The sequence below is a fragment of the Toxotes jaculatrix genome, chromosome 18, assembly GCF_017976425.1.
Source record: "Toxotes jaculatrix isolate fToxJac2 chromosome 18, fToxJac2.pri, whole genome shotgun sequence".
Taxonomy (NCBI): Eukaryota; Metazoa; Chordata; class Actinopteri; family Toxotidae; genus Toxotes; species Toxotes jaculatrix.
The window spans coordinates 21,305,247-21,329,889 of NC_054411.1; the positions used below are offsets into that span (position 1 = coordinate 21,305,247).

Sequence of the window (24,643 nt, forward strand, 5' to 3'; positions counted from 1 at the left end):
TCCCTTCTCTCCAGCCCATCTGCTCATCTGTCCACCATGGGACTTAGATCTTTCAGCTGCTCTGCTCCCCAACTCTGGAACTCACTTCCACGAGACATGTGGACAGTAACATCTCTGTCCACCTTCAAATCATGTCTCAAAACCCATCTATTTAGGTAAGTCTACCCCACATGATCACTTCATTCTCACCATTGCACTTATTCATTTTATTCATCTTTGTGTATTTTAAGTCTGTGTTTTAAGCTGTTTTGTATTTTAGCCTTTATATTTAAGTCACTTTTGTATATTTTGTATATTGTTTGTAATACAAGGTGACCTTGAGGGTCTGAAAGGTGCCTAGACATAAAGTGTGTTATTATTATTATTAATAAGCTGTGAGGAATTTGGTAATATTTATTTTTTTTTACGAGCCAACAATTTACCCAAAAAATGTCCAGAAAACTTTTTGAAAAGCACTACTGAGTTTGAGATTAAAAAAAAAAAAAAAAGGCCAAAAGAGAACTTTCCCTGAAAGAAAAGCTCAGTTTCAAACCAAGCAAGTGTTCATTCAAACATGCATTTATTACCTGGAAAATGTTTATTTTCCACGGTTTTTCTGCCATGATGATCTGGTGCTATATTGTTATAAACTATGTAGTCAAGTTCTCATCCTGAAAATCCTGAAAAACACACAAACATCACTTTTCTAATCATAGTGTGTCTTTGTTTTTGAGACACTGACCCCATCAACCTAACCTCACTCAGACTCTCTCAGACACATTGGCGGTCAGCGGTGGGGCCCTTTCTACATTTCACCCCTACCCCCTAAGAGAGTCCGTGCACGCCACTGGGCATCTGCAATCACACAGTTGCACACACACACACACACACACACACACGCGCGCGCGCAGGTAAAGCAGTCACCTGTGTGTGTGTGTGTGCTGCAGAACAATCAGAAGCTGCAGCTCAGGTTACATAAGAAGCAGACAGAGGGGCTCTGTGCACAGCGCTGCTCCAGCTGCCCTGCCCTATCTCTTTAAATGAGAAAGAGCTGCTCCGCTCTGCGTGCGTGCGTGCGTGTGTGTGTGTGTGTGGAGGAGAAATTACGAGACAGAGAGGGCCACTCTGTTGTGGAGGAGGACCAGGCGATCGAAAACACAACACAGGAGCTGTTCTGCTTCGGTTTGGACGGTTCTGCAGAGGAGGCCGTGGGTCGGTTCTCACCACCCTCCTCCCCCTACTTTCGAATTCGATTCTGATTCTGGACCCGGGCGCTCCTCTTGTGTATGTATGGGCTCGGTAGGCGCATCTCTCGCCTCCCGATAGGACATAACGGGCAGGGCAGCAGCCTCGTAACCATTATTTATTTCGCCCTCTTTGCGCCGCAACGCTGGGAGAAACGTGATCGAGAGGCAGCAGCGATAACAGCGCGCTGATCATGGATTAATGTCCGAGTGAATTTTCATCTGAGAGGTAAGAGATGCTGCGAAAAAAAAAAAGGCCGAACGAGGAGGAGGATGTGTCCATGGGTGCAGTGTGTGTGTGTGTGTGTGTGTGGGGGGGGAGCGTGTTCGTGCTTGTGATGGATGATGGGGTGTTGGGTTATATGGCAGCAGCATCCACACTGCGGCTCCTCCGCGACTGCAGAGGGAGATCGGGGTGATGTGGGTGAACGGCGCTGGGTGTTCCAGCTCTTTGTGTGCCTGGTGGGGCCTTTGGGAGACGGAGCTGATCAGCCGCATCGAGCTGCGTATTATTAACAAACACGATGACGCCAGCGTCTGTCAGTGACGCAACCTCTGTCGTTCTCATTTGTGCAGCAATGTGATTTCTTTCTTTTAGCCATTTTCGGCGTCCGCGGAGGTTCTTGTGTTTTTGTTGGGGTTGTCCTGACGCTCAGTCAGCTCCTTTTCAATCTGTGTGAGATGCATGACACACGCACGCACGCACGCAGGCGCGCGCGCGAACACACACACACACTATATGTAAATATATAACTATATACACCAGACCTAACCCCTTAGCACACAATTGTACCCCCATCTTCTGCCTCAACTAGCTTTAATAATAACAATAATAATACTTTAGTAATAAATAATTTCTGTCACGATATGTATATATATGTATATGTATATGTATATGTATATATGTGGACTTAATCTCACCTGTGGAACTGTGACCACATGTTGTGTTGTTCTCTTTGGGTTGCCATGATTTGTTATGTGGTCCCTGAACCCGGACTTGGTGAGGATCTGCCTCTGCTCTCTTCACAGATATTCTGCCTATATTCATAATCTCTGTCCAGGGGACAGAAAACATTCTGACCTGCTTTGGCTTTTAGTTTCCTCCACACAGTGTCTCACACAGGTTTCTTTACTTTGCGTTATAATTGGCTTTACTCTGATTGGTGTTTGGAAAGCAGTGCTGTTGTGGGACTGGTCAGAGTGTGTTTGAGAGGGGGCAGTTAGTCTCAGCACCAGCTAACTTTGGAATATATTCATATATTATATATCATATAATGCAACTAGTGCAGAGATAACCCTGATGACATCATTATGACATCATCAGACTTGACAAAGGTCCTCCATCAGGGAGATCAACTCAAGATGGCAATCAGCCAGAGCTCTAGAAGTTGGAAAGCGTTAGAAGCATAGTTTTTATGTTTGGAGATAACTAACTGGCTAACTGGCTAACACATGTGTTTAACTTAGCATAGCTAGCCAACTGTCCAGACACTGGAGGCACTTAAATGCCAAGCACTGCTAAAACTGTGTACAAGATCCAAACAGTGTTGTTACATCAACCAAGAACCCAGAACCATCAAAAAAGTGCAGTGCAGACACACCAGCAATTCAGTGGAAATGTTTAATGCTGACATTTTGAAAGTAGTTTACCACCTTTGAGCAAAACATTGCCACTAACATGGATGGAATCTTGGAATCTTCATCTGTATCAGTCTGAGTCTGCAGAGGATGTGAGATGTTACGCTGGCCTGAGAATGAGGGAAAGACTGGTGTACTTGTTGATGCTGTGCATAGAGCAGGTGTACTCCATAATAGAGTTTGACCAATTACTGTCCACTTATCTAGAAATCCAAATGGAGACAAGCTAAATTCTTGCAAATGATGGAGAAACTTTCTTTAAGCTCATACAAAAGGTGGGTCCTGCTTGCCTCAGATTTAATTGTGAGTTTTTGGACCTAATAGAATTCCTCTAGACAGAAATATGTTTTCCACACACGCAAGGATGCCATTCACGATCAGATGAGACTTCATCTTGGCCTCCAAGACTAATATTTTGCTCAGGTTTTAAACTTACTTAAGCACTTCTTGCTGTCATACACTTTTATTTACAATTTATGAGTCCTGATTCCAAAGACTAGATTTGGAATAACTCTTCAGTCAAAGAGTCAGTTTTATGTTCCATGGACCTCAAATTGATTACTCTTAGGTTTAAATAAAAATCTAATATCAAAGGGTACTGGAAGCTAAATGATAACTGAACTGAAAGATAAATTATTTAAAGGTCTCAGTGAAAATCTTGATCTTATTATTTTTATTATGTGGTTTAGAAACAAGAAATGGGAAAAGGAATAATATTACATGCCTCTCTATAAATGTTAGTATTAGCTCTGACCCTTCTAATATAGCCAATTTTGTTACTTCTTTTTATAGTAACTTGTATATATCAAATACCAAAATGGAAAATATTTAAAAATATGATGACGAGTTCTGGTGTTAGGAGGAGGTTGATCGATGGGTGGAGGCTGCTGTTTGTTTACCATGGAAACTGACACTTAACGTAATTTGTTTTATCCATGACCGCCCCGATACCTTAACTGCGTGTTTATTTATTTACTGAGATGAACAAACCCATGTGGTCCTCCAGGTTGGAGGACTTGTTGAAATAAGGTGGAAACATAGATTTATGCCATTAAAACAAATATAACAAATATAAGCAACACTAAATTATGTTATAAATGTGGCTGCTGAAGAACAGATTCTCCACATCTGAACTGTTTCCAGTGGACATGAAACCGACTGTGAAGCAGTGCATCAGGACGCTGTTTGTTAGACCACAGCTGGATTTAACCCAAAATCAAGAAAGCTCAATCACCCTTTAACATGTCCTTATCCTGTTCATTTTCACTTATTGTTAGCACTACAGGCTGTAAAGAGACTTATATTTTATTATTATTATTCCCATTGTAATAAAGAAGTATTTAGTTTACAGAGTTTTAGATTGTATTAATTTGAATTAGACCTTTAAGATCAAATGGTTGAAGGAGTGTTTGGAGTCTCTGGAATGATGCTGAAAGTTCATACCACATATTTAAAGGATTAGATAGTTTAATGTTTTCTAATGGGTTTAAGGTTTCTAATGGGTTGCAATTATAGAATTTATGAACTCCCAGTAAAGCTTTCAAGTTTTATCAACAGGATTTATTTATCTTGAAAGCACAGACAAGACAAATCCATTTTATGACTTTACATAATATTTATCCCTGCAGTAAACGGTTTCAGTTGTTGATGTTGTTTGTTCAGTTTGTTCAGTGACTGTGTTTTATATTCAGTAATGCTCATGTGTGAATACAGTGAATGATAATTTTGTCAGAGTTAGATTTGTGCATGTGTGGATTGCGGTGCCGAGAATAACTAATACACTGGTGGGTTAATGTGGATGGTGTCCGCTAGCAAAGCAAATGAAGAAGGAGTGGCTGCAGAGGTCTGCAAGGTGTCTGCTTCCATCTCTTAGCCTTTGTGCTAACCAAGCTGACATGATACAACCTGGCACAAGGTACCGGTCGAGATTTCTTGAAGCATCAGTGTTGTATTTTCATTGAATCTTGGTTGGATTCCTCTGTCTGTGATTCCAGTGCCAGCAAGCAAAAAATACACTTTCATACCCCCATAAATGTTCAACGGGACTGAGGTCAGGTGACTGTGGAGGAAAGTGCATGAAAGTCAGGACTGCCTGGTCGTCTTTGGCCATCCAGTGGTTCTTTCAAAGTTTTGAGGTGTGTTTGGGCTCATTATCATGCTGCAGTATGAATCCTTCTCCACAAAGATGCAGAGCAGAGGGTTCAGCATGTCTCTGAAGAAGGGAGAGGAGCAGGAGTCCAACTCCAGAGAAGGTAGAACCAGAACCTCAGATCTGAATATTCCCATCATGTTTCACTGTGTGTCTTCTGTTAGTCTCCTTACATTCACCCTTCTGTTCCTGCCAGAAATCTCAGGGATTCATCAGTAAACAGGACTTTTTCCAGTGATACACTGTCAAATGCTGGTATTTCTTTAGCTCACCCCAAACATCTGGCGTTGTTTCCCCTCCTGAGAAGTGGTTTAGAAAGGTCTCCTCATCCTTTGAGACCACTAGATCACATCATTCTTTTGACAGTGCTTTAGCTGATTGGAGTCTTGGGTTGTTTAGCAAATTCTGTATCTGTGATGAAGTTGCTTGTCTGCTGTCAGTGAACTAAGCTTGATGTATCGATCTTCTGATCGCTTTGTTCTGCCTGATTGTGCCTTCGCTACAACTGATCCAGGTTGTTGCAAAGTGTTTCAGAGGTCCATACTATGCCCCCTTAGAGACCTTTTGTCCAGTCAACGATGAGAAAGTCCCTCTTTGCTTAGAATGACAAACTCACGCTCTCACTTTCACTTAGTTCTGATGACATTTCCCCTTCATCACAGAGCTGCTTAGTGAGCAATAATCTGTTGGAAACTTGAGGCTCAGCCTTTTTAGAACAGGTGAACTCTGGCTGCAGGTTGAGTTAGTTGAATGAGCCTCTGATGAGCAGATCAAATCCACCTGAGTGTCATCTGAAATCATGCTTTAGTGGAAGAGATACTAATCAAGGAAATTGGATGTAGTTCAGTTGGTCAGGGAGATTCTGAGATTTAAGATTCTGCTATTTATTGGTCAGCAATCAAATTTAATTGCTGACCAATCAAATTGTTCTCAAAGTAAACCATCTCCACTGAGTAAGCTCCATCGACTGAGAAAGACCAAAAAGACAAAAAGATTCAGAAAGTGGCGTTTCAGATTATTTACCCCGTTGATAAAAGTACGTGTATTTTGTATACTTTGGACATTTATATTATGATGTTGCTGCTTTTACCAAAGACGGTTTCCAGCTTAATTTAGGCCTTCCCCAAAGGTTTAGTGAAAGCTTTAGAAGCTTCAATCAAAAGTGGTTATGTCACAAAATATGAAGCCATTCTTTTGGCCGATGTTTCTCCAGTAAATCAAGTTGTCACTAGCTCACCAAATCTCAGATAAGGGCTCTGTATTGTGTGATGTTGATTTTTTCTTTAGAAGGTTAACAGGTTAGAAACAGTGTTAGATGTAGCTTGCAGACAGAGCAGCGGCAGCTCAGCAGAAATGGTGATGCTGAAGTTGAGGGGTGGCTGCTCGCCTCTCAGTGCTTAATCTATACTAATATAATTTCAGGTTATTATGATGTCTCATTGCTTTGCACGGGTAAGCCCAGTGGGGAAGACAGCGTTAGCATCAGACGGATTGATCCAACTGTGTGGGCCATTCTGGTCTGTTTCTAACTGTATGAGCCCTGCTGTGTCTTCACTGTCACAGTGTGTCAGTGTCCTTAGAGTCTTCTCACTTTTCTCCCATCATGCATCTGTGGCACTGCTCTTGTTATGATGGGACTTCCTCAATACAGAGTGTGCGAAACTCAAACGTGTTCAAACACTTCTTGGGAGCTGGAACCTGCAAGTTGAGCTCCATAGTTCAAGCTTGTAAGAATGTGAGGACCCGGCAGAGTATAACTGGGACAATAGCATTCCTTGTGAGTACCTGGTGTCCTCACTGTAATATGGATTTATAGTAAAACCAAATCAAATGTCACACACCACACTGGATTTGTTTGTTTCCATTCATATATAGGTTTCATTAATCCGTATTGCAGTGTGGTGAGGTCTGTTCGTGTGGCTGTGGCTCAGCAGGTAGTAACTGGCTGGCAGTACAATTCCCAGCTTCCATGGGACAGACGCTGAACCCCAAATTGCTCCAGATGGTCAGGTCAGCACCTTGCATGGTAGCTTGCTGTCATCAGTGTGAGGGTGTGTGTGACTGGGTGAATGAGAGGCAAATTGGACAATGCTTTGGATAAAAACACAGCCATTTATAAGGAGCCAAGAGTCATTGTACGTTAACTGCCCAATAAAAACACAAACCTTAACCTAACTGGTAGACAAACTTCACTGGGAGCTACAAACACCAGATTTCAACTCTGTTACCAAAGCTCATCCTCCAAAAGGAAATACTTGAGCTTGACAATTTTTAAAAACCATTCTACAGACTCAAACTAGGTATGTTGTGTTGATGGTCACAACTTCATCCATGGGGGGATGCCCTTTTAGTAAGAAAACTAAAAGAAGTACTCTGCTGATAATAGTTATCAGAAATAACTGCTATCATCATTCATTGCTAGCAAGTATCTTTCTGACATCTAATGTGTAGGATATGTTGCAATAAAAACGGTCTTATAACATTAGGTCATATATATACTGAGTGATTGCTTTTGCAGTTATCCTGTCATGCGTCTATGTGCACTGATGCCAGGTCAACTAAATAACATTAGCTAATAACACTAGCTCCACTCTGTCTGCAGCAGGTCTTTCTGCCCTGGGAACAGATTTCTCCTCCTGTTTGACTGGCAGTGGTTGTCCCGGTCAAAATGGGCTCTGTAAACATGATGGTCTGAGGGTGAGGCGCGGTGTATGGACAGAGGCGTTTTCATCCATTCATCAGACAACGAGATGCAACTTCAGCACGTCCTAGAGGTAGTCTCGGATAGCTTCGAAAAGTGTTCTGCGTCATTTTGTAGCCACAGTTTGGAAATGTGCAAACCACAGTTTGTTTTTTAATCTTTTAGATAACAGTAAGCTATGCTTTCTGTAAGCTATGCTTTCTGTTATCTGTAACATTCCTCCAGTCTTCCCCGGACAGCTCTCTCCTGCAACAACTCACCTACCACCAGATCTCAGATCAAGTCTTCTCCCGAGCGAGACTTCTTTTACATGTTAGACACACATCTGTCCCTGGAGGAAACCTAATGTTGTCGGTCACTTATAACAACAACCTGAACCTGAATCAGTGGCAACAACAAGCACACTTTATGTGGACCAATGCTCGTTTTGATTACAATGCAGCTGCCATTTGTAGCGTTCTTGCTCAACATTGTACCAATTCCAAACATTTTTGTTCCTATTAATCATTTAGATGTGAAAAGATGGGAAAATAGAGCCCAGGTTTAAAAAAAAAAAAAATACTGGAATTATCCTTTAAAACAAGAGGAGGTAGGATGCAGTTCATACCAGAAAGTAAAGAATTATTCCACTGGGGATCAAAAGATCTGGTCAAGATCAGCAAGCTATCCAGAAGTTAAATATATAGTTAGTGTGTCCTTTATCATCAGTCACTCCATGCTCTTTTGAAATCTCTTTACCCTGATTTCTTCCAAGTTGCAAGACCCAGTCCGGTGTCACTGTGTGTTTTTGCACATTGCTTGATCAGTTAGCATCCCACGGCCCCTAGAAAGCATTGTTTCACGTTCAGCAGGCTAATTTAGGGCTGAATGTGTGCAGTTGACTGAGCAGCAGCTCCTTCCTCACCGTTTGAACAGTGTTTCCTGTATTGTAAGCTCCATGACAGATGCTGACTGCTGTCTACTGTCATTGCTCGTCTTCATTCATTTCCATGCACAATCCATTCTTTTTTTTTTTTTTTTTTTAACACATTTTCATTTTACAAACATGTACCTGTGTGGCCTGTTATTGAAGACTGAGTTAACACTGTATTCGCTGGCGCTGATGAAGGCCACACAGCTACAGCTGCAGAATCAAACTGTCATCTCACCCTCTAATTATTAATACGAAGATACAAGGGAGGACTATGCACCATAACGACTGAGCTCCAACTTCATTAAGTGTTCATTTTTTCTGTAATGAAGATTCTAGTGTTGCTTGTTCACTAGGTGTGTCTTGTTTTTCATGGGGTCATTATTGTCTTTTAGTTGTGTCCTATGCGTTCTAACAGAAGGCACAGATCATTGTATCATTACACATGATGATCACAGTGAGTTGAAAGTGCTTCAGCTGCAGCCAAGACTGATTACTAAGCAAGAAAAGCAGGCAACTGCCCTGTGGCCCCAAAACACCAGGGGCCCCAAAGGTCCTGGTGTGACTGTGCATCAGTGGTAATTTGATCCATTGCACTGTTGCTTTGAAATATGCAAGGTCCTCAAAGTGGCTCCTGCATTATTACCTAATGCTGAGGCCCTGTCTTGAAAAGGGCCACTGTGTCACAATCTAGTTATGCCTCTGTGCTGGCCATCTGTCCATCTATCCATCCATCCACCCATCCATCCATCTGTCCCATTCTTGTGAACGCGATTAATTAATGACTTGATTACTGACTTGAGGGAATTTCCTCAAATTTGGCTCAAACATTCACTTGAACTCAAAGATGACCTGATTAGATTTTGGAGGTCAAAAGTCACTGTGACCTCACAAAATGTTGTGTTATGTTTTTGGCCATAACCCAAGAATTCGTATCCCCATTTATGATAAAATACACTTAATACCTTTTTGTTAAATTCCTTCAAAGTCTTCACCACACATATAAAATGAGTCTTGACACACATGGATGTAAACTGCAACCTGACTGGCTAATGGAGGCATAAAACTGCGAGGCAGTGATTCTGTTTTTACTACCTGTAGTATAACAGTTGATATTACACTAATGTGCATTAAATCAAATTAACCACCAATCTAATGGAGGGTGGAGGGAAGTCTGATCTGGGACTCACAGCTCACTATTACCCCAGGCCCCCTGAAACTATATCTGCAGTATGCTGTCACATTTTTTTTTTTAAAAATGCCGTTTTCATGTGAAAATGACTAGCACCCACACTAGTGTTTCCTCAGTCCACAGCTGAACAACATCAGAACAGTGTTATTGCCTCATCTTCAGTCTCTTTTCAGTCGCAAAACAACAAAACTGCACCACAGCCAACATCTGGTGAGGAATGAGACAGACGACCTCTGACAAAATCAGCATAAATCAGGTGAATGACAACAGTTCTGCTGTGTTACTGACATTTAAACTGATTGATCACAGAGGATGTTTGAAGGGACAGAAACTGTGCTGCCATACAGCCCCTCCCCCCCCCCCCCCCCCACGCCCCCCCGCCCCTCCCTCCCGACCCTCAATGGACAGCTGACGTCATCATTCTGGAAAAGCTGTGTTTACCCTGCGCGCACACACTGTGAAACACTAAGCTGCCATTTTATGATTTACACACTGTTTTGGAAAAGCTCACATTTTTGGATTTAAAAAATAAAGAAGTAATTTTAGTCTAGACAGGTGCTGAAATGGAGAGACTTTACAAATTTAGCCAGCTCTGTGTGAACATACTCAAAATTACATAATCTGGCACTGGGTGGAGCTCAGTTGGCAGAGTGCTGGGGTTATTCATTTAAGGCGTTGGTGGTTCGATCTGTAGCTTCATATCTTGAGCAAGATGCTTAACATGTCTGTATTAGAAAACAAGTGAAAATCCCAAACATCGATATCCGCTGAGCTAATGGTTTTTTGAGTTACTTGCGTTTCAGGGACAGCATGGCAGATTATGAACTGAGTCTTACCAGCAGCTCAGTAAATCATGGAATTCAGATGGACTGAGGGAAGATGGAAGTGAGTGATTCATGCTGCTGTGTTTCACAGGATGTGGTGGTGCCTCTGCCTCATAACAGAGGTCTTTTGCAGTGAAACCTCACATCACTATTTGTAGTAAGACTATGTTGGAGGGAACGTGTTGTTGTGGTCATCTTTAGCCCCGGGCTCTGTGCAATAAACACAGCGATAGTACTCTCTTCTTCAAACACAGTTTGTTTAGCCCAGTGAGAGCGCTGTTAGCTGATGTGACTCAGCAGGGGACACTCGCCTTCACAAAGGGGGGGGCGGGGCTGTTAGCTCTCAAAATACACTCGGTTTCATTACTGGATTACAGCTTTAACAAGGCTACTCCCATACGTGAATATACAGTATGATACGTGTGTGAATGTGACTGTTTAAAGATTTAAAAAAATGAGTAAACATGACACGTGACACAGAAAAATACAACATTCTACATTAGGGTACAAAACTTTACAAAATAAAGTGCACTAACAAAGAAAGGCGTTACATCTGGATATGACTCAGTGGGAAAACATGTATCCTCATGGATGAATGCATTTCAAAAAAATGTAGCCAGCAGAAGCAAAGGTGGACCAATTCTTATCATAAACAATCTTAGTTGTATGGTATTGTGTATTCTTTTGAATCTTGTATTTATCACTATCATATGCATTGTCTGCAAGCTCTATTTTCAAGTTTTTGCTGATTACTCGTTTATGAATTCATGCTATGCTGACATCATTTTTTGTATTCGTTGGTGGGGACTGATCTGATCCGTGTGCTCAGTTTTACTTTCATCTTGATAATTTAACTGCGATGTAAGTGAATGCAAGACTCGATTTTCTTGATTTTCATTGTATTTGGAAATGGAATGGAAACCTGGAGCTGTAGAAAGACAGAACAGCTTGGTTTGCAGACTGTGTCGTGGTGGGGGTGGGGGGGGGGGGGGGGGGGGTAGGATTTAGCACAGTGGTACAGTACAATTTCACTATGCAGTATAAGAGGAACATCGACCAAGTGAAACTGCAGTCACTGGTTTTTCAAAATGTTAACATTGTACAGTGTATGGCAGCCCAAAGGTCTGCTTTTCTTCTTTTGCTTTTTTTTCATGATTATATTATTTATATAAGGGTTTTATTGTGAAGAGCTGGATGACCTGTTATTGCTGCCTCTGCTGTACTTCCTCTAGCATCTCTCCCTCCCTGCCTGTCAGAAACACCACCTCGACCACATCTGTTCGCTGATAGGCCCGTTCCGACATTGCTCTGAGACGTCTGCTTTTTTGAAATGTTTCAGAGTGCTCGCTTTAGCTGGTCTAGTTGACAATATTGCTGCATTATGTAATGGATGAACCTTGGTGATGCTACAGCAGAATCAGAGCCAGTCTCCATCTGCTAAGGGACTGACAACAAATACTTTAAAGTGATAAAACGTAAAATGCCTCCAGATATGGTCGTTTTGAAAAGTGTGCTCACTAACTTATAGACAGTAGCTACATAGAAGTAGGTGCACGTGTAAATGGGTGTAGCGGGTGTTAATAGCGCAGCTGGTTGTGTCAGTGGAGTGGGACAAAGAGATGCTGTGGTGTGTGAAGCCCTATAGTCAACATGTTACATAACTGAGCGGTTTGAGCCTGTGAGCTGTCCTCTTGATGCTGCTGCTGCTGCTGCTGCTGATACAGTGAGATAACAGAGAATAGGCTAGATGAGGCCGTGGGCCACAGCATTCATTTACACTATGATGTGTTTTCACTCGGAATGTCCAGCTCTGTTCAACGCAAATGACAAAAGAGCGGGAGCCTATTCAAACAGCATGCTGATCGCAGTCACATTTGACTCAGCTGACTGCAAACTCCTGCTCTTGCTATACAAATGAAGTGTTTCTTTTTTCATCAGTGCCAAAATGTACAATTTGAAAAAAAGTGTAGGGCTATATAGAGAAAACCTGTGATCACTGTTGCCTAACATGCATTTTTATACCATAGATAGGGAAATGTATTTTCTGGAAAATCAGCTGACAAACAAAAGAGTGAAAGTTCATTTTTTTAACTTTCAAAATATTAGTTTGACAGAATAATCTTAACTCAAGGTCCACTTACAAGTTTTTTTTCCCCCAGAGCTTTCAAGTGAATGGCTAAGTTGTAACGGAGCTGGTATAACTGATGTTGGTATAACATGATAACTGGTGGTTATTTATGGGGGAGATGGTAACCTCTTGCCACTAACTGAAATTTGTTGATAAAGTTCGCTAAACAAGTGAATAAAAAACCTGATAGAAGAAGTTACTTCATCACATTGATGTAAAAACACTATAAATCAAATAGGAGCATAAATTGGTGCTGTTCATTGATTTGCAATGTTTCCTACATGTGGCCTAACACAATAAAAGAATATTAAAGGGAGATGTAGCACAATATATACAGTTTGTAGCTTGCTTGTTGGATGGCAGCTGTAGTCAGGTAGAATTTACGGCAGTTAGAATTGATTCCAATAGCAAAAATAAATCATCAGCAGGACTTGTATTCAACATGAGTAGCTCTATAAAGCTAGCATCAGTTTATAGTTACACTAAATCCATTAGTTCCACCACAGGACTGTGAGGATATTTGATGTGAGCATGACACACACTCAGAGGGGGGGCTGGGCTGTTCAACACTTACCAAGGTCTTTACACACCCCAGACCTCGATGAAGCAGTCTTAACTGTGTTTAACAACACTCTGTGGATCTTTTCTCTTTCTCCAGGTTCCCAATGTTGAACATGTCCACCCCCAGCGAGCTGAAGTCTCCCTGTGTGACTCGCAACGGTATGGTGAAGCTGCCCCCCAGCCAGCCCAACGGTCTGGGCAGTGCAAGCATCACCAAGGGGACACCCGCTGCCAAGAACCGCCTGTGCCAGTCCTCCTCGGTACCCTCCATCTTGCCTCCTCCACCGTCCTCCCTTCCCTACCACCACCACCACCACCTGGATGGTCCTGGCATGCCCCACTCGGCGGCGTCTCTCTTGGGCTCCGACCTGGAGCCCGGGAAGCCTCTGGTGGCCTTGAAGCCCTCCCTTCGCCAGCTCCCCCCACTCACTCTACCCAAGCCCATGCTGCTGGAGCGCCAGCTTGTCCTGGATGAGAAGTTGCTCAACCGACTGCTCTGGTACTTCACCACAGGTGAAAAATGTGTGCTGGCGCAGGTATGCAAGACGTGGCGCAAGGTGCTATACCAGCCTAAGTTCTGGGAAGGTGTGACACCCATCTTGCACGCCAAGGAGCTATATACCCTGCTGCCCAGTGGGGAGAAGGAGTTTGTCAGCCTACAGGCCTTCGCTCTGCGTGGCTTCCAGTCTTTCTGCTTAGTGGGCGTGTCAGACCTGGACATTTGCGAGTTCATCGACAACTACCCACTATCCAAGAAGGGTGTCCGCTCAGTCAGTCTCAAGAGGTCCACCATCACAGATGCTGGTTTGGAGGTGAGTATGTTGGGATGTGATGGGATGGGAATTTTGCTTCATATTTGAGATGACTATGAGTTTGTGTCTAATACTAAAGCACTGAAGTTTCTCTTGTTAACACAAATGCTGTTTTAATTCATTCATTATTTTCATTGACTTCCAGTGTGCTCTTGTGTTGTGACAGTAGCTTTTCATTGTTAAGCTACCATCATTAGAATTCATCACCTGCACAGATGTTTCGCATTAAAAGGAAATCAGGGCTGAGTTTCATTAATGCCAGCTAAACAGAGCAAAAAAAAATGTGATAATAAGAGAATGAAAACAGTGTTTAAAAAAAAGCATGTAAGCAGCTGAGTGGTGAATGTGACACGACTCTGTATGTGGAAACATACATTAAGATGAATTTACTTTATGCAAAGTGATGTTTTTTAGCTTTGTTTTTGGTTGAGTTATGAGTTGGACATTAGCCTGCTGAGTGTGTCACAGTAATGGTGTGTTATGGTTTTGGACAGGGCTTTAACTCCATTGCTGTGTCCTCAGAAGCTGCAGTTAAAACTGCTCCTGCAGTTTAGTCTGAACCTGGTTGCTGTGTCCTGTAGAAATCAGCTAAACTCCCGTAGAGGTCACTGTTTCTGGGGTTTACCTTAAACCTGCTGCAGACCAGGTTTAACTCAGGTTTAAGATTATGAGACTCAGTACAAGGGCAGATTTATAAAGCTCAGGTCATTTTATTAATTTCTAAAAAAAAAATTGTCACTATGTATGTTCTTTTGAGCCCTGCGATAGACTGGTGACCAGTCCAGGCTGTACCCCACCTCTCGCCCATAGTCAGCTGGGATAGGCTCCAGCTCCCCGACGGATTGAGCGGTATAGAAAATGTATGGATGGATATGTTCTTTTGAAGGCAACACTGAAATCAAGGGTCAGACTTATAAAATCAGTTGTTAATTGATACACAACCACAAGTCCGGTGCCTGCAAGGAGGATGTGACATGTTTGCCATGACTTCCAGAGACACATGTTAATAACTTAATAATTCCCAGTGCAGTTTACCTGTAACATGAGGTGCTGTATGTTTGATTATTCAGAGATTATCTAGTTTAGCCCACAGCTGTGTCTCAAAACCCTTGTAGTTGCCAGATTTGCTGGACCTGTTCTAAACCACAGCTAAGTGATGAAGCAACAGCCACTCTTATTTTTCCTTTATTTCTGTTTTCATAAGCTCTGTTTTTATTCCGTCATATCCCATTGCTAGGAACAAAAGAGGCAAAATGCTTGTAGAGTGTTTCTCAGATGGCTCTTCATACCTGCTAGGCTGCTATTCTGGGATGAGTGGATGGTTGCCATGGAGAAAGATGGAATTGTTGGCTGCGGGATCTATATATGGACTTTCCTGTTGTGGGGTGCTGATTCGTGCATTACCATTTTATCGCACCTTAAAAAGGGAGAATTCCAGAAGAAGACAGAAAGGAAAGGGAAGGAAAAACCATAGCAGCTTCTTAGTTTCACAGCACAGTGTTTTAGAATGGGTGTCCATGCTCTGAGAGTATGAAAACCCACATCGTTTCATATAAATGAAGCTGTGAAATAATCAGCTCATTGTTATGAAATGTTATTTCACCCTGCTTCTTTTCACATTGAGTTATTATTATTTCATAATGTTGAGACTAACGACAGAAAAAAGCAGAGATTATGAAAATAGACTTTAAAAGAAAAATAATAATAGTGTCCTCATATGTTTTGACTGTTGACCTAATATACTCTGTTACCATACATAGATTAATGACCTGTGTATGTGATTTAATATTTATGTATCAAGGTGCTTCACTACATTGTTGAGGGGCTAATTTTTTTAACCTTTGTTGCGGCATTGTCAAACTTCATCCTCAAATGGAGTTCCATTGTGGTCAATATTACATAAATAAGACTTTATGAAACAAATATTATATATTATTGATGTTCATTAATAATACATTAACATTTACCAGGGGCAAAGCTGTGAACAAATACTCTGTGTTTCAAAGCAAATATTTTTCACTGTGCATCTACTGGAAATCTTTGTTTACCTGTTTTGCAATAAACTGTGAGCACTTGATAAAAGTAAAAATATTCCCCTCAGACAACTGTCTTTTAAAAAAAAACAACAACAAAAAAAAAATAAACCAACAGCAACATAAAATGGATCAGGAGAAAGTAATGCCTTTTCAAGTCGAGCACTGTTCCAGGATAGCTTTCATTTCAGTTCAGTGACTGCCATTGTTAAAGACATGGTGCTTTGCATGAGTCCTGCACAAGGCTGGCAACTGGTACTCGCCAAACTTGCACGTAACAGGTGAAGATACATATAAATGTATGTGTAATGGTTAAAATGAATTAGATGTAGACAGGCTGCAGATAGAATGAACAGGAGAAAGGAAAAAAACAACAAAAACAAAAATTAAATGAAAATAAAGTTGGGGTTGCAGACTTTCTTTTTTAGTTTTATGAATTCATTCAGTCCTAATGAGACAACAGTGGGTAACCAGTTGGTTACAGAGGAGCTAATGACCTATGCAGGCCTCTGCTTTCAAAGTGGTCGCCATTCCTGTTAGTTGCTGTAACAACCATCTAAATCGTGCCAAAAACACAAACAAGTGTTACAGAATTCATTTTAAAGTTATAAAACCATCTCATCCATCTGTGACTACAGTGCGTGAACAGTGCTTGGTTAGATGTGGTTTAAAAACTTCCTCTTCAGATGGATTCTTCAGACTTTCAGCACAATACATTCGATGTTGCATGCTACACTGAGCATCGCTAACAGATATTTCCTGATGGAGGTTGGTCCAATATACACCAACCTTTTTTTTCACTGGTGTTTCCAGTGTAACTCATATGGCATCACGGTTTTTTCACACACAGATATGTTGACTCATTAGACAGATAATTTAAATAGTGGGTGGAAAAACGTAGCTGTGAATACAGCTGCCCATGCTAATTATTGCAACCGTCAACGCTACCTTTAAGTTGAATTCCTGTGATAGATCAAAATACTGTCCAAGTGCAACCATTGTATTCCTTTCATCAGATCCTGCTGCTTTCCTGGCTGGTTAGGTACTGTTTAACTACTCTTTATGTCTGTACAGCTACATCAGTGATTCAAACTGTTGGTCTTTATGTCGCAGGTCATGTTGGAGCAAATGCAGGGCCTGATGCACCTGGAACTGTCAGGCTGCAACGACTTCACGGAGGCCGGCCTGTGGTCCAGTCTGAACGCCCGGCTAACTTCCCTTAGCGTCAGCGACTGCATCAATGTGGCGGACGACGCCATCGCTGCTATCTCACAGCTCCTGCCTAACCTATCAGAGTTGAGCCTTCAGGCCTACCACGTCACTGACACGGCCATGGCCTACTTCACAGCCAAACAGGTACGATGCCAGAACAAAGACAATCCAGCTTGGTCTTTTACTGTCCACGTTCGCACACCTCAATTCTCACTGTGAGAGTGAGGAGTGAAATGACATTCAGCTTAAACAAGTCTCCATTTGTTTAGAAAAAAAGCTACTAAGTTTAAATACTTGTCAGGGGCCAACTTAAATGAGGATGCAGAGGGTGGAAGGTCTCTGACTTTGTATTGAACCTGTATCCAGAAAAAGTTCTGGATTTATTTTATTCTGAATTCTGGTTTACCATACAGTATATTGTTATTGTTATAGAAAAGATAGGACAACATTACAAATGGTGCCACAAGTACAGCATTTTCAAAGGTTAGCATACAGTAGTTGAGTTGTGCTCTATGTGGAACCACACTTCCACATCACAGTCTGTGATAGGCTCATCCTTGACACCAGTGAAGCTGTCCTTTCCCCCCCCCCCCCCCCCCCACTTACATAATTCAATAAACTTAACCCTCCACTCTCAGGGCTACACCACCCACACTCTACGTCTTCACTCCTGCTGGGAGATCACCAATCACGGTGTGGTCAACATGGTGCACAGCCTTCCCAACCTGACTGCCCTCAGCCTCTCCGGCTGCTCCAAGATCACTGACGACGGGGTGGAGCTGGTAGCTGAAAACTTGCGTAAGCTCCGCAGCCTGGATTTATCCTGGTGCCCTCGGATCACTGACATGGCCCTGGAGTACATTGCCTGTGACCTGCATAAATTGGAAGAATTGGTGCTGGACAGGTCAGTGTGTTTGTGATCCTGCGTTTTCATCCTTTTTGAAGAGCAAATAGAAACTGATGTGTAGAAGTTGTCTTCCTGCATTAAATTGTACAATGAATTGGGCCAGTGAGTGTATGCAAGAGTTCAAATATTTGTAAAAAATACAGTAGAGAAAGTAGGGTGTACTTATATGTGTGAATGAAAACAGAAGGAATGCATGTGAGCAGTACAGAATGACTTATGGCTTGCATGACTCCTCATATACTCGGGTGACTAACTCTCACATAATACGTACAGTAGATACACTACTATACTATACAGATGGGAGGTGATTGGAAATAAATCACAGTGATGGTGAGTTCCATGGGAGCAGAGCTTCTGTAATGATGAAGATGGTATTTCTGCTGAGCTCAGTTTAAAGCAACAGACTTTCTCATCAGTTGGACTGGCAAAAGGTTGCAAAGGCTGCAGGGTGAAGGGCCCAGTGGAAGAGGGATTGTCATGATGACCTTGATAATGACACAGATGGTAACAGTTACAGTTTTTTAACTGTTTTTTTTTTTTTATCTGTGCAAGCAGGTTTATTACAAACCATAATTCAGTTTTATTGTTATTCGACCTGCTGTGGCTGTAGTAATTATGACAGTTGCAAAGGAGGAAGTCAGGTGACATAGTATAACGAGTAACTGGACGGTCAACAGGACAGGACTTTCACACAGGAGATCGCTGTTAGCGTTGTTGACATTTCCACAACCTTAACCATGGGTTTTATTATTGTTACCATGACCATTAAGGAAGTATTTATTTGAACCCAAACCGCTATCTTTTCCTCAACCTAACCATGTCAGTTTTTTAAACCCAACCAAACTACATACATTTTCAGACCAATGAAAGAAAATGTTTCACAGAGGATGCGAACCAACTGCAAAACTGCAGCACTCTGAGCTGGCAGTTCAGATCGTTGAGTTCATCTCTACTTGTGTCAGACCTTGAGCTGAAACCTGGTCTGTAACTTCCCGCCAAAGTTCTCCTCCTTTTCCCTGTTAACTGTTGTGGCTCTGTTTCTTCAGTGTCTTATGGTTCCTGTTCTGCTGCTTTGTGGTGCTCAACATCGCAATTTACGTGGCGGTTTTCTTCATTGTAAATTGACATGATCAATTTTCAGTTTCAGTTTTTTCAGGTATTTTATTTATTTATTTTTCATTATTGGTGCAACGGCACAACACATAACACAGACAGAGGTGGAGACAGAAAATACATCAAACAAATGGAGGAAAAAGGTTTACAAGCTACATATATACTATAATGTTTATGTTCAATAGAAGAAACATGACAAGAACAGAAAACCAATACTGCCCAGAGAAGAAACTGATGAGTAAAAGAACGAGTGGGATGAAAGAGCGAGCAAAAACGTGTGTGATAGCAAAGGTTAAATGGAATATAATTATTCAATAATAATAACTGATAATATTAGAATAATATGTAGTTATCATCATTATGATTACAGTTTTTCAGGTATGAGCTGGTGTCAGCAGGTGAGGGTAGGAGTGTGTAATGGATGTTATCCTACAAAGAGAAGTGAAGAAAGATGTGGGTCAGGTTTTCAGGGAAAGAGCCGGCGTCTGGACAGGACAGACAGTTTGATCTGTGTGTCAGTGTGTGGACAGAGTCAGTGGCTGCGCCTGCAGTAACAGGAAAGTGTTTTACACATGTAGAACTGATAAATGGGGCCTGATGACGGTGAAACAAGTCATCTTGAATTTGTGTTGTTACCTTTAGTCGCTCGGTTCTGATGTGCTTCCGTAGTAGGTGAAGCCTTTCGGGAGTCTAAGAGTTGAGTACAGTGGTTGTCTTAGCGACTGTTGAGGCGATCAAAGACTGTTGAGGCTGTTCATGGCTGAGAGACGAACAGATGGGGAAACTAAAATGCTGTGACCCAGAGTGGAGGACAGTTTATGTGTAATATTTGTTCAGAGTATCTGAATGTGCGGTTGTCTGCAGCAGCAGGTTTCATTGGGGGTGGCCAGGCCGAGACCAGGACTCGCTTTTGAGAGAAAACTAGAAAATTAGTACCTTTTGTGTTTTGGGGTTTGGTTCTTGTGTTCCTGTTCTTACTTTCAGCATCAGTTTTTCCTTCCCCGAGGAAACTGAGAGAGCAAAATAATTGCATCATAATACAAAGTTTTGCTTTGTATTTCCCTGCTCTTTATTCACTGTGTGATTGTGTGTATGAATGTGTGGAACGATATGTCATTTAAGCATTTACTTACTAATTTCACTAAGCATTTCCTGATGGTGCGCCTTCAAATTAAAAGCATTCCATTTTACACACAAAAAGGAATTGTTTTGGGGAAAATGCTCTAAGACAACAAGTCGTGGATCTGTTAGTTGTATCAGCTTTAATAAGGGAGGACAGTCACTAGAAGAAAGAAATATGGATATAATGGAAAACTAACTGCGTACTGTGACTGTAAGAGCTGTTGGTGATGGTGCAAAATGATGCTGAGTAAGCAGTGGAGTGTGTTTTGGATGTAGCGGATGAGGTTGTGGCAGTACAGCCTGTTCAGTGTGCTGTTAAAAAGTGTCTTCAGTAGAGCTATGACAGTGGTGACATGGTTCTGCGCAAGAAAAAATAATTAGTGAGCCAAAATATGGTGCTGTGTGTTGGGAGGCAGCAAGTGGGGGGTGGCCAGACTTCAGCCTGGGGTGGCCACGGACATTAATATATGTTGAGGATATTTTTCCACAGCAGTCAGTGGTTTTTTTTTTTTTGTTTCTGGTGTCCAGCCCTGCTCTGATCTGTCCTATTTGTGGCACCAGCCTGAGCCGATGTTTCTGAGCAAGATGTGACATAGTGTTAGTTATTCTGCTTAGAGGAGCAATTAAAGAAGACGATACTCCACATCCTGTACCACAAAGCAAGTTCGGCTGCTCTCTTTGGGGTTACCTGCTTCTCCGAGGCTAACGTTGGTGTCCCTGGATAACCTGTACCACAAAGCTGGCTAAAGCTAATCATAAGTGACATCTTCAGAACCATAATATGAGATGAAATGATAATTCCCATGGGAAAATTTAATTATAACGACAGCAAAGAAGGATCTTCATTGAGGTGAAGTGAGTACAATTTCAGAGAATAAGAAGCTGCAGGAACACTAGAAATAATGTCCAGATATTAAAAGTAAGTAAACTTGTGTATCTCTCTGTCTGTGAGAAGCTCTGTTTTAAAACTAGAGTGGACACAGGGAAGACCTTGGCAGCATTCTTTTTTTTTTTTTTTTGATAAAAATAACTATTGCTCTTTATTACTTGTAAGCTCTTTTGTCCCTGTCAAGATCCTGTAGGAATGAAAACGTCTTTTGCTGCTTCTACAGTGAGCTTTTTTTTTTGCTCGGTGCTCAGACTGTTGGCAGGTTTTGATGTGATCCTCTGGAACAGGTTTAGCCATGCAGCGTAGGTCATCATGGTGATCCACCCCAGTTAAAAAGCGAGTCAGCTCCATGATAAAGGAAAAACTGAAAAGTCCAAAGAGCTGGGTAACTCTCTAATCTGTCCTCATGGTTACGGGCCCCAGGCTGTGGCATTTAAACCACGCTCAGGTGGTATTAAGGGCCCTAATGTGTGCCAAGAAAATATTTCTGACAGCATTGTTGTTTATGCCATATTTTGACCCTATCATTTGTATGTAGCAGCAGATTTTTTTTCCCACTGCAGCGTTTGTTAATGTGTATCGGTGTTTGTTGCACCTGTTTTTTAGGTGCGTGCGGATCACAGACACCGGCTTAGGCTACTTGTCCACTATGTCGTCATTAAGGAGCCTCTATCTGCGCTGGTGCTGTCAGGTAACACAAAAACACAAACACAACACTGGACTTCTGTGATGCATCTGCAGCTATTCAACTATTTATTCAGACTGTGAAAAACAACTTGGCAAAGAACATGGACAATATCTGGGAATTACTAGCAAAGAAATGCAAATATCCAGCAGGTAGATAGCTGTGAAGTTAGCTGAGTAAATTCATGCTTATGTCTGGATGAGCATTTTTTGATTTCATGAACTTCTCTGTAGCAGAACCTTAATCCCAGTTTTTACATGTTTAATGTAACACGTTGTATGACTCCACTAAAGATGATGATGAAAGTGATATAGTGGTCTTCAGTTGGGATAACTGTGTGTTTGTGTGTGTGTGATGGCAGGTGCAAGATTTTGGCCTGCAGCATTTGTTTGGAATGAGGAGTCTCCGTCTACTGTCCCTCGCAGGTTTGATTTCTCACTCTATCTTCCCCACAGATCCACACTGAGACGCATGTTCTCTTTAAAATAATATATACTAAATATATAAATAATATAATTTGTTGGATTTGTGCACATTAGATAATCAGTAATAGACAGGAGCAGGATGTTCTCAGATGTTCACTTCCTTTTCATCTGCTGAACTCATCACAGTCATTCAGTGCACTCACACCATTCATTCAACAGAAAAAAACAGCATAGCACAGAAAATTTTTATGAATTAAATCCGCAAGTGGTCATAAATCCAAAAAGTCTTTTCACACACTTTTGATAACATTCTGGTTGGTCTGTAAATTTGACCTTTATACAATTTAATTGCATATAATGCAATAGATCACATGTTTTTAACTCATCTCTGTGATCTGTGCTCTGGAACCCTCTAGTGCCATCTAGTGCCTGCACCACTGTTTCAGAAACACAGGGCCTATGTGACCATATCTGGTCACGACAAAACCCTCCCTTACAATGTGTGTGAATATCGCACAGAAGATATCCCATAATATAGAAATTAGATCATGATTTCATTTGGTAAATGAGCCTTTTTTGATGTTGATGACCTCCTGGCCTGCACTCACCTACACTCAAACTTTACAATTTTGAAAATACTTACAAGCCTTATTTTTTTTGCAGATAAGTCACATCAGCATTTTATAACTTCAGTTCAAGTAAAAATATTGACCGACAGGTCACAGAGCCCGTAGCTGAAGGTCAACTGAGTAATTCGTACATGGACAAAAATAAGATCTGCAACAATTTTGAAAATCAAATCATTGTCAAACTCATCTTTCAATCAAAAAATTCCAAGTATTTTCCGAATTCCAGCTCCTAATTTGACAGAACATCTTTAGATTTTGGACTGTTGATGTTGAAAAAAAAAAAACATCTGGACATTTTTCCTAATTCACTGACATTTAATGAACAACCACAGGCTGCCCCCTGCTGACCACCACCGGTCTGTCAGGCCTCATCCAGCTGCAGGAGCTGGAGGAGCTGGAGCTGACCAACTGCCCCGGTGCCACCGCCGAGCTCTTCAAGTACTACTCCCAGCACCTGCCCCACTGCATGGTCATTGAGTAAGACCACTGACCCGCTCCACCGACAAACCGACCGACCGCCATACTTCAACCTTCCTCCTCTTTACTCTTCCTCACTCTTTTTCTCAAATGCTAGCCAGGAGACTGAACTGCTCCTATCGTACCATGCCATTCCTCATTACCTGTCCCCCAACCACCCACCCCTTTATACCCCACCCGTCTTCCTCCACACCCATTGAGTAGACTGACCCACAGGCGGACAGAGAGGCAGGAAGGCAGATGATGGTACATGCCAGACCCAGAAGATGATGGGATGGCGTTTGAGCTTCATTTAAGAAGATGCTGGAGTGAAGAGCTTGGTGTGACGTCTTGTCCGACAGCAAGTTTCTTTTTCAGAATCAACAAAAAAAAACCTTTTGTTTGCGGAGGAGAGCTTCTCTGAAAGACTTTGAAGATTTTTTTTTTGAGCTGAGTGGATACGGAAAGGGAGAGACATATGCAGCATAGGGAAATTGGGAAAAGGGAAATAAAGACCTTTGTGTTTGAGCTGATATGGTGGAACTCACACATGCGCTCATACACTGTAAACACACTCACACACATACTGTATATGGTAAGTGAAACAAATGTAAGTCCTCAAGACCATGAGTACTGATGTTTCTATTTCCATCACTCTGTGTAATATAACTGCTGTTATTCTTTTTCTCAGAAAGTATCAAAGGTTCAGTTTTAAAAAGACGCAGTTCAGGAAGCGAATGACGGATGGAACATCTCTCTTTTTTTCTCCCTTCCTATGTGTGTGAAGTGTGTGTGTGTGTGTCATGGACTCACAGCGTCCCATCTTTTTGGGACGTCACCACCTTTTTCCATTTCTGTGTCTTAAATCAGAAATCAAAAAAAAACTGAGAAAATTTAAAAAACAACTGTTTATATTGTTTTTTTTTGTGTTGGAATTGCACGCTTGATTGGCTCATTGTTTCTCTTTTCCCCCCTCTCCCTTCTTCATTTTTTTTTGGGTACACGTATTATTTAATTTACAGATCTGAAGGAGT

The 24,643-nt window shown here is 41.7% G+C and overlaps 1 protein-coding gene across 1 annotated transcript; it reads left to right on the forward strand.

Annotated features, from left to right (window-relative positions):
* Positions 1–1,399: 1,399 nt before the first annotated feature.
* fbxl16 (F-box and leucine-rich repeat protein 16) lies at positions 1,400–24,011 on the forward strand. The gene is made up of 7 exons (XM_041063147.1): positions 1,400–1,452; positions 13,424–14,138; positions 17,285–17,527; positions 18,022–18,287; positions 22,021–22,105; positions 22,461–22,524; positions 23,486–24,011. Exons 2-7 carry the CDS (start codon positions 13,431–13,433, stop codon positions 23,632–23,634), a joined length of 1,515 nt encoding a protein of 504 aa, XP_040919081.1. The 5' UTR covers positions 1,400–1,452; positions 13,424–13,430; the 3' UTR covers positions 23,635–24,011.
* The last annotated feature ends 632 nt before the right edge of the window (positions 24,012–24,643 follow it).

Excerpts from the sequence above, each read along its gene's own strand:
- fbxl16 (XM_041063147.1), top strand. The coding sequence starts at position 13,431 with ATGTTGAACATGTCCACCCCCAGCGAGCTGAAGTCTCCCTGTGTGACT. Across the intron at positions 22,106-22,460 it reads ATCTGCGCTGGTGCTGTCAG|GTGCAAGATTTTGGCCTGCA; the intron begins GTAACACAAAAA and ends GTGTGATGGCAG. Across the intron at positions 22,525-23,485 it reads CCGTCTACTGTCCCTCGCAG|GCTGCCCCCTGCTGACCACC; the intron begins GTTTGATTTCTC and ends GAACAACCACAG.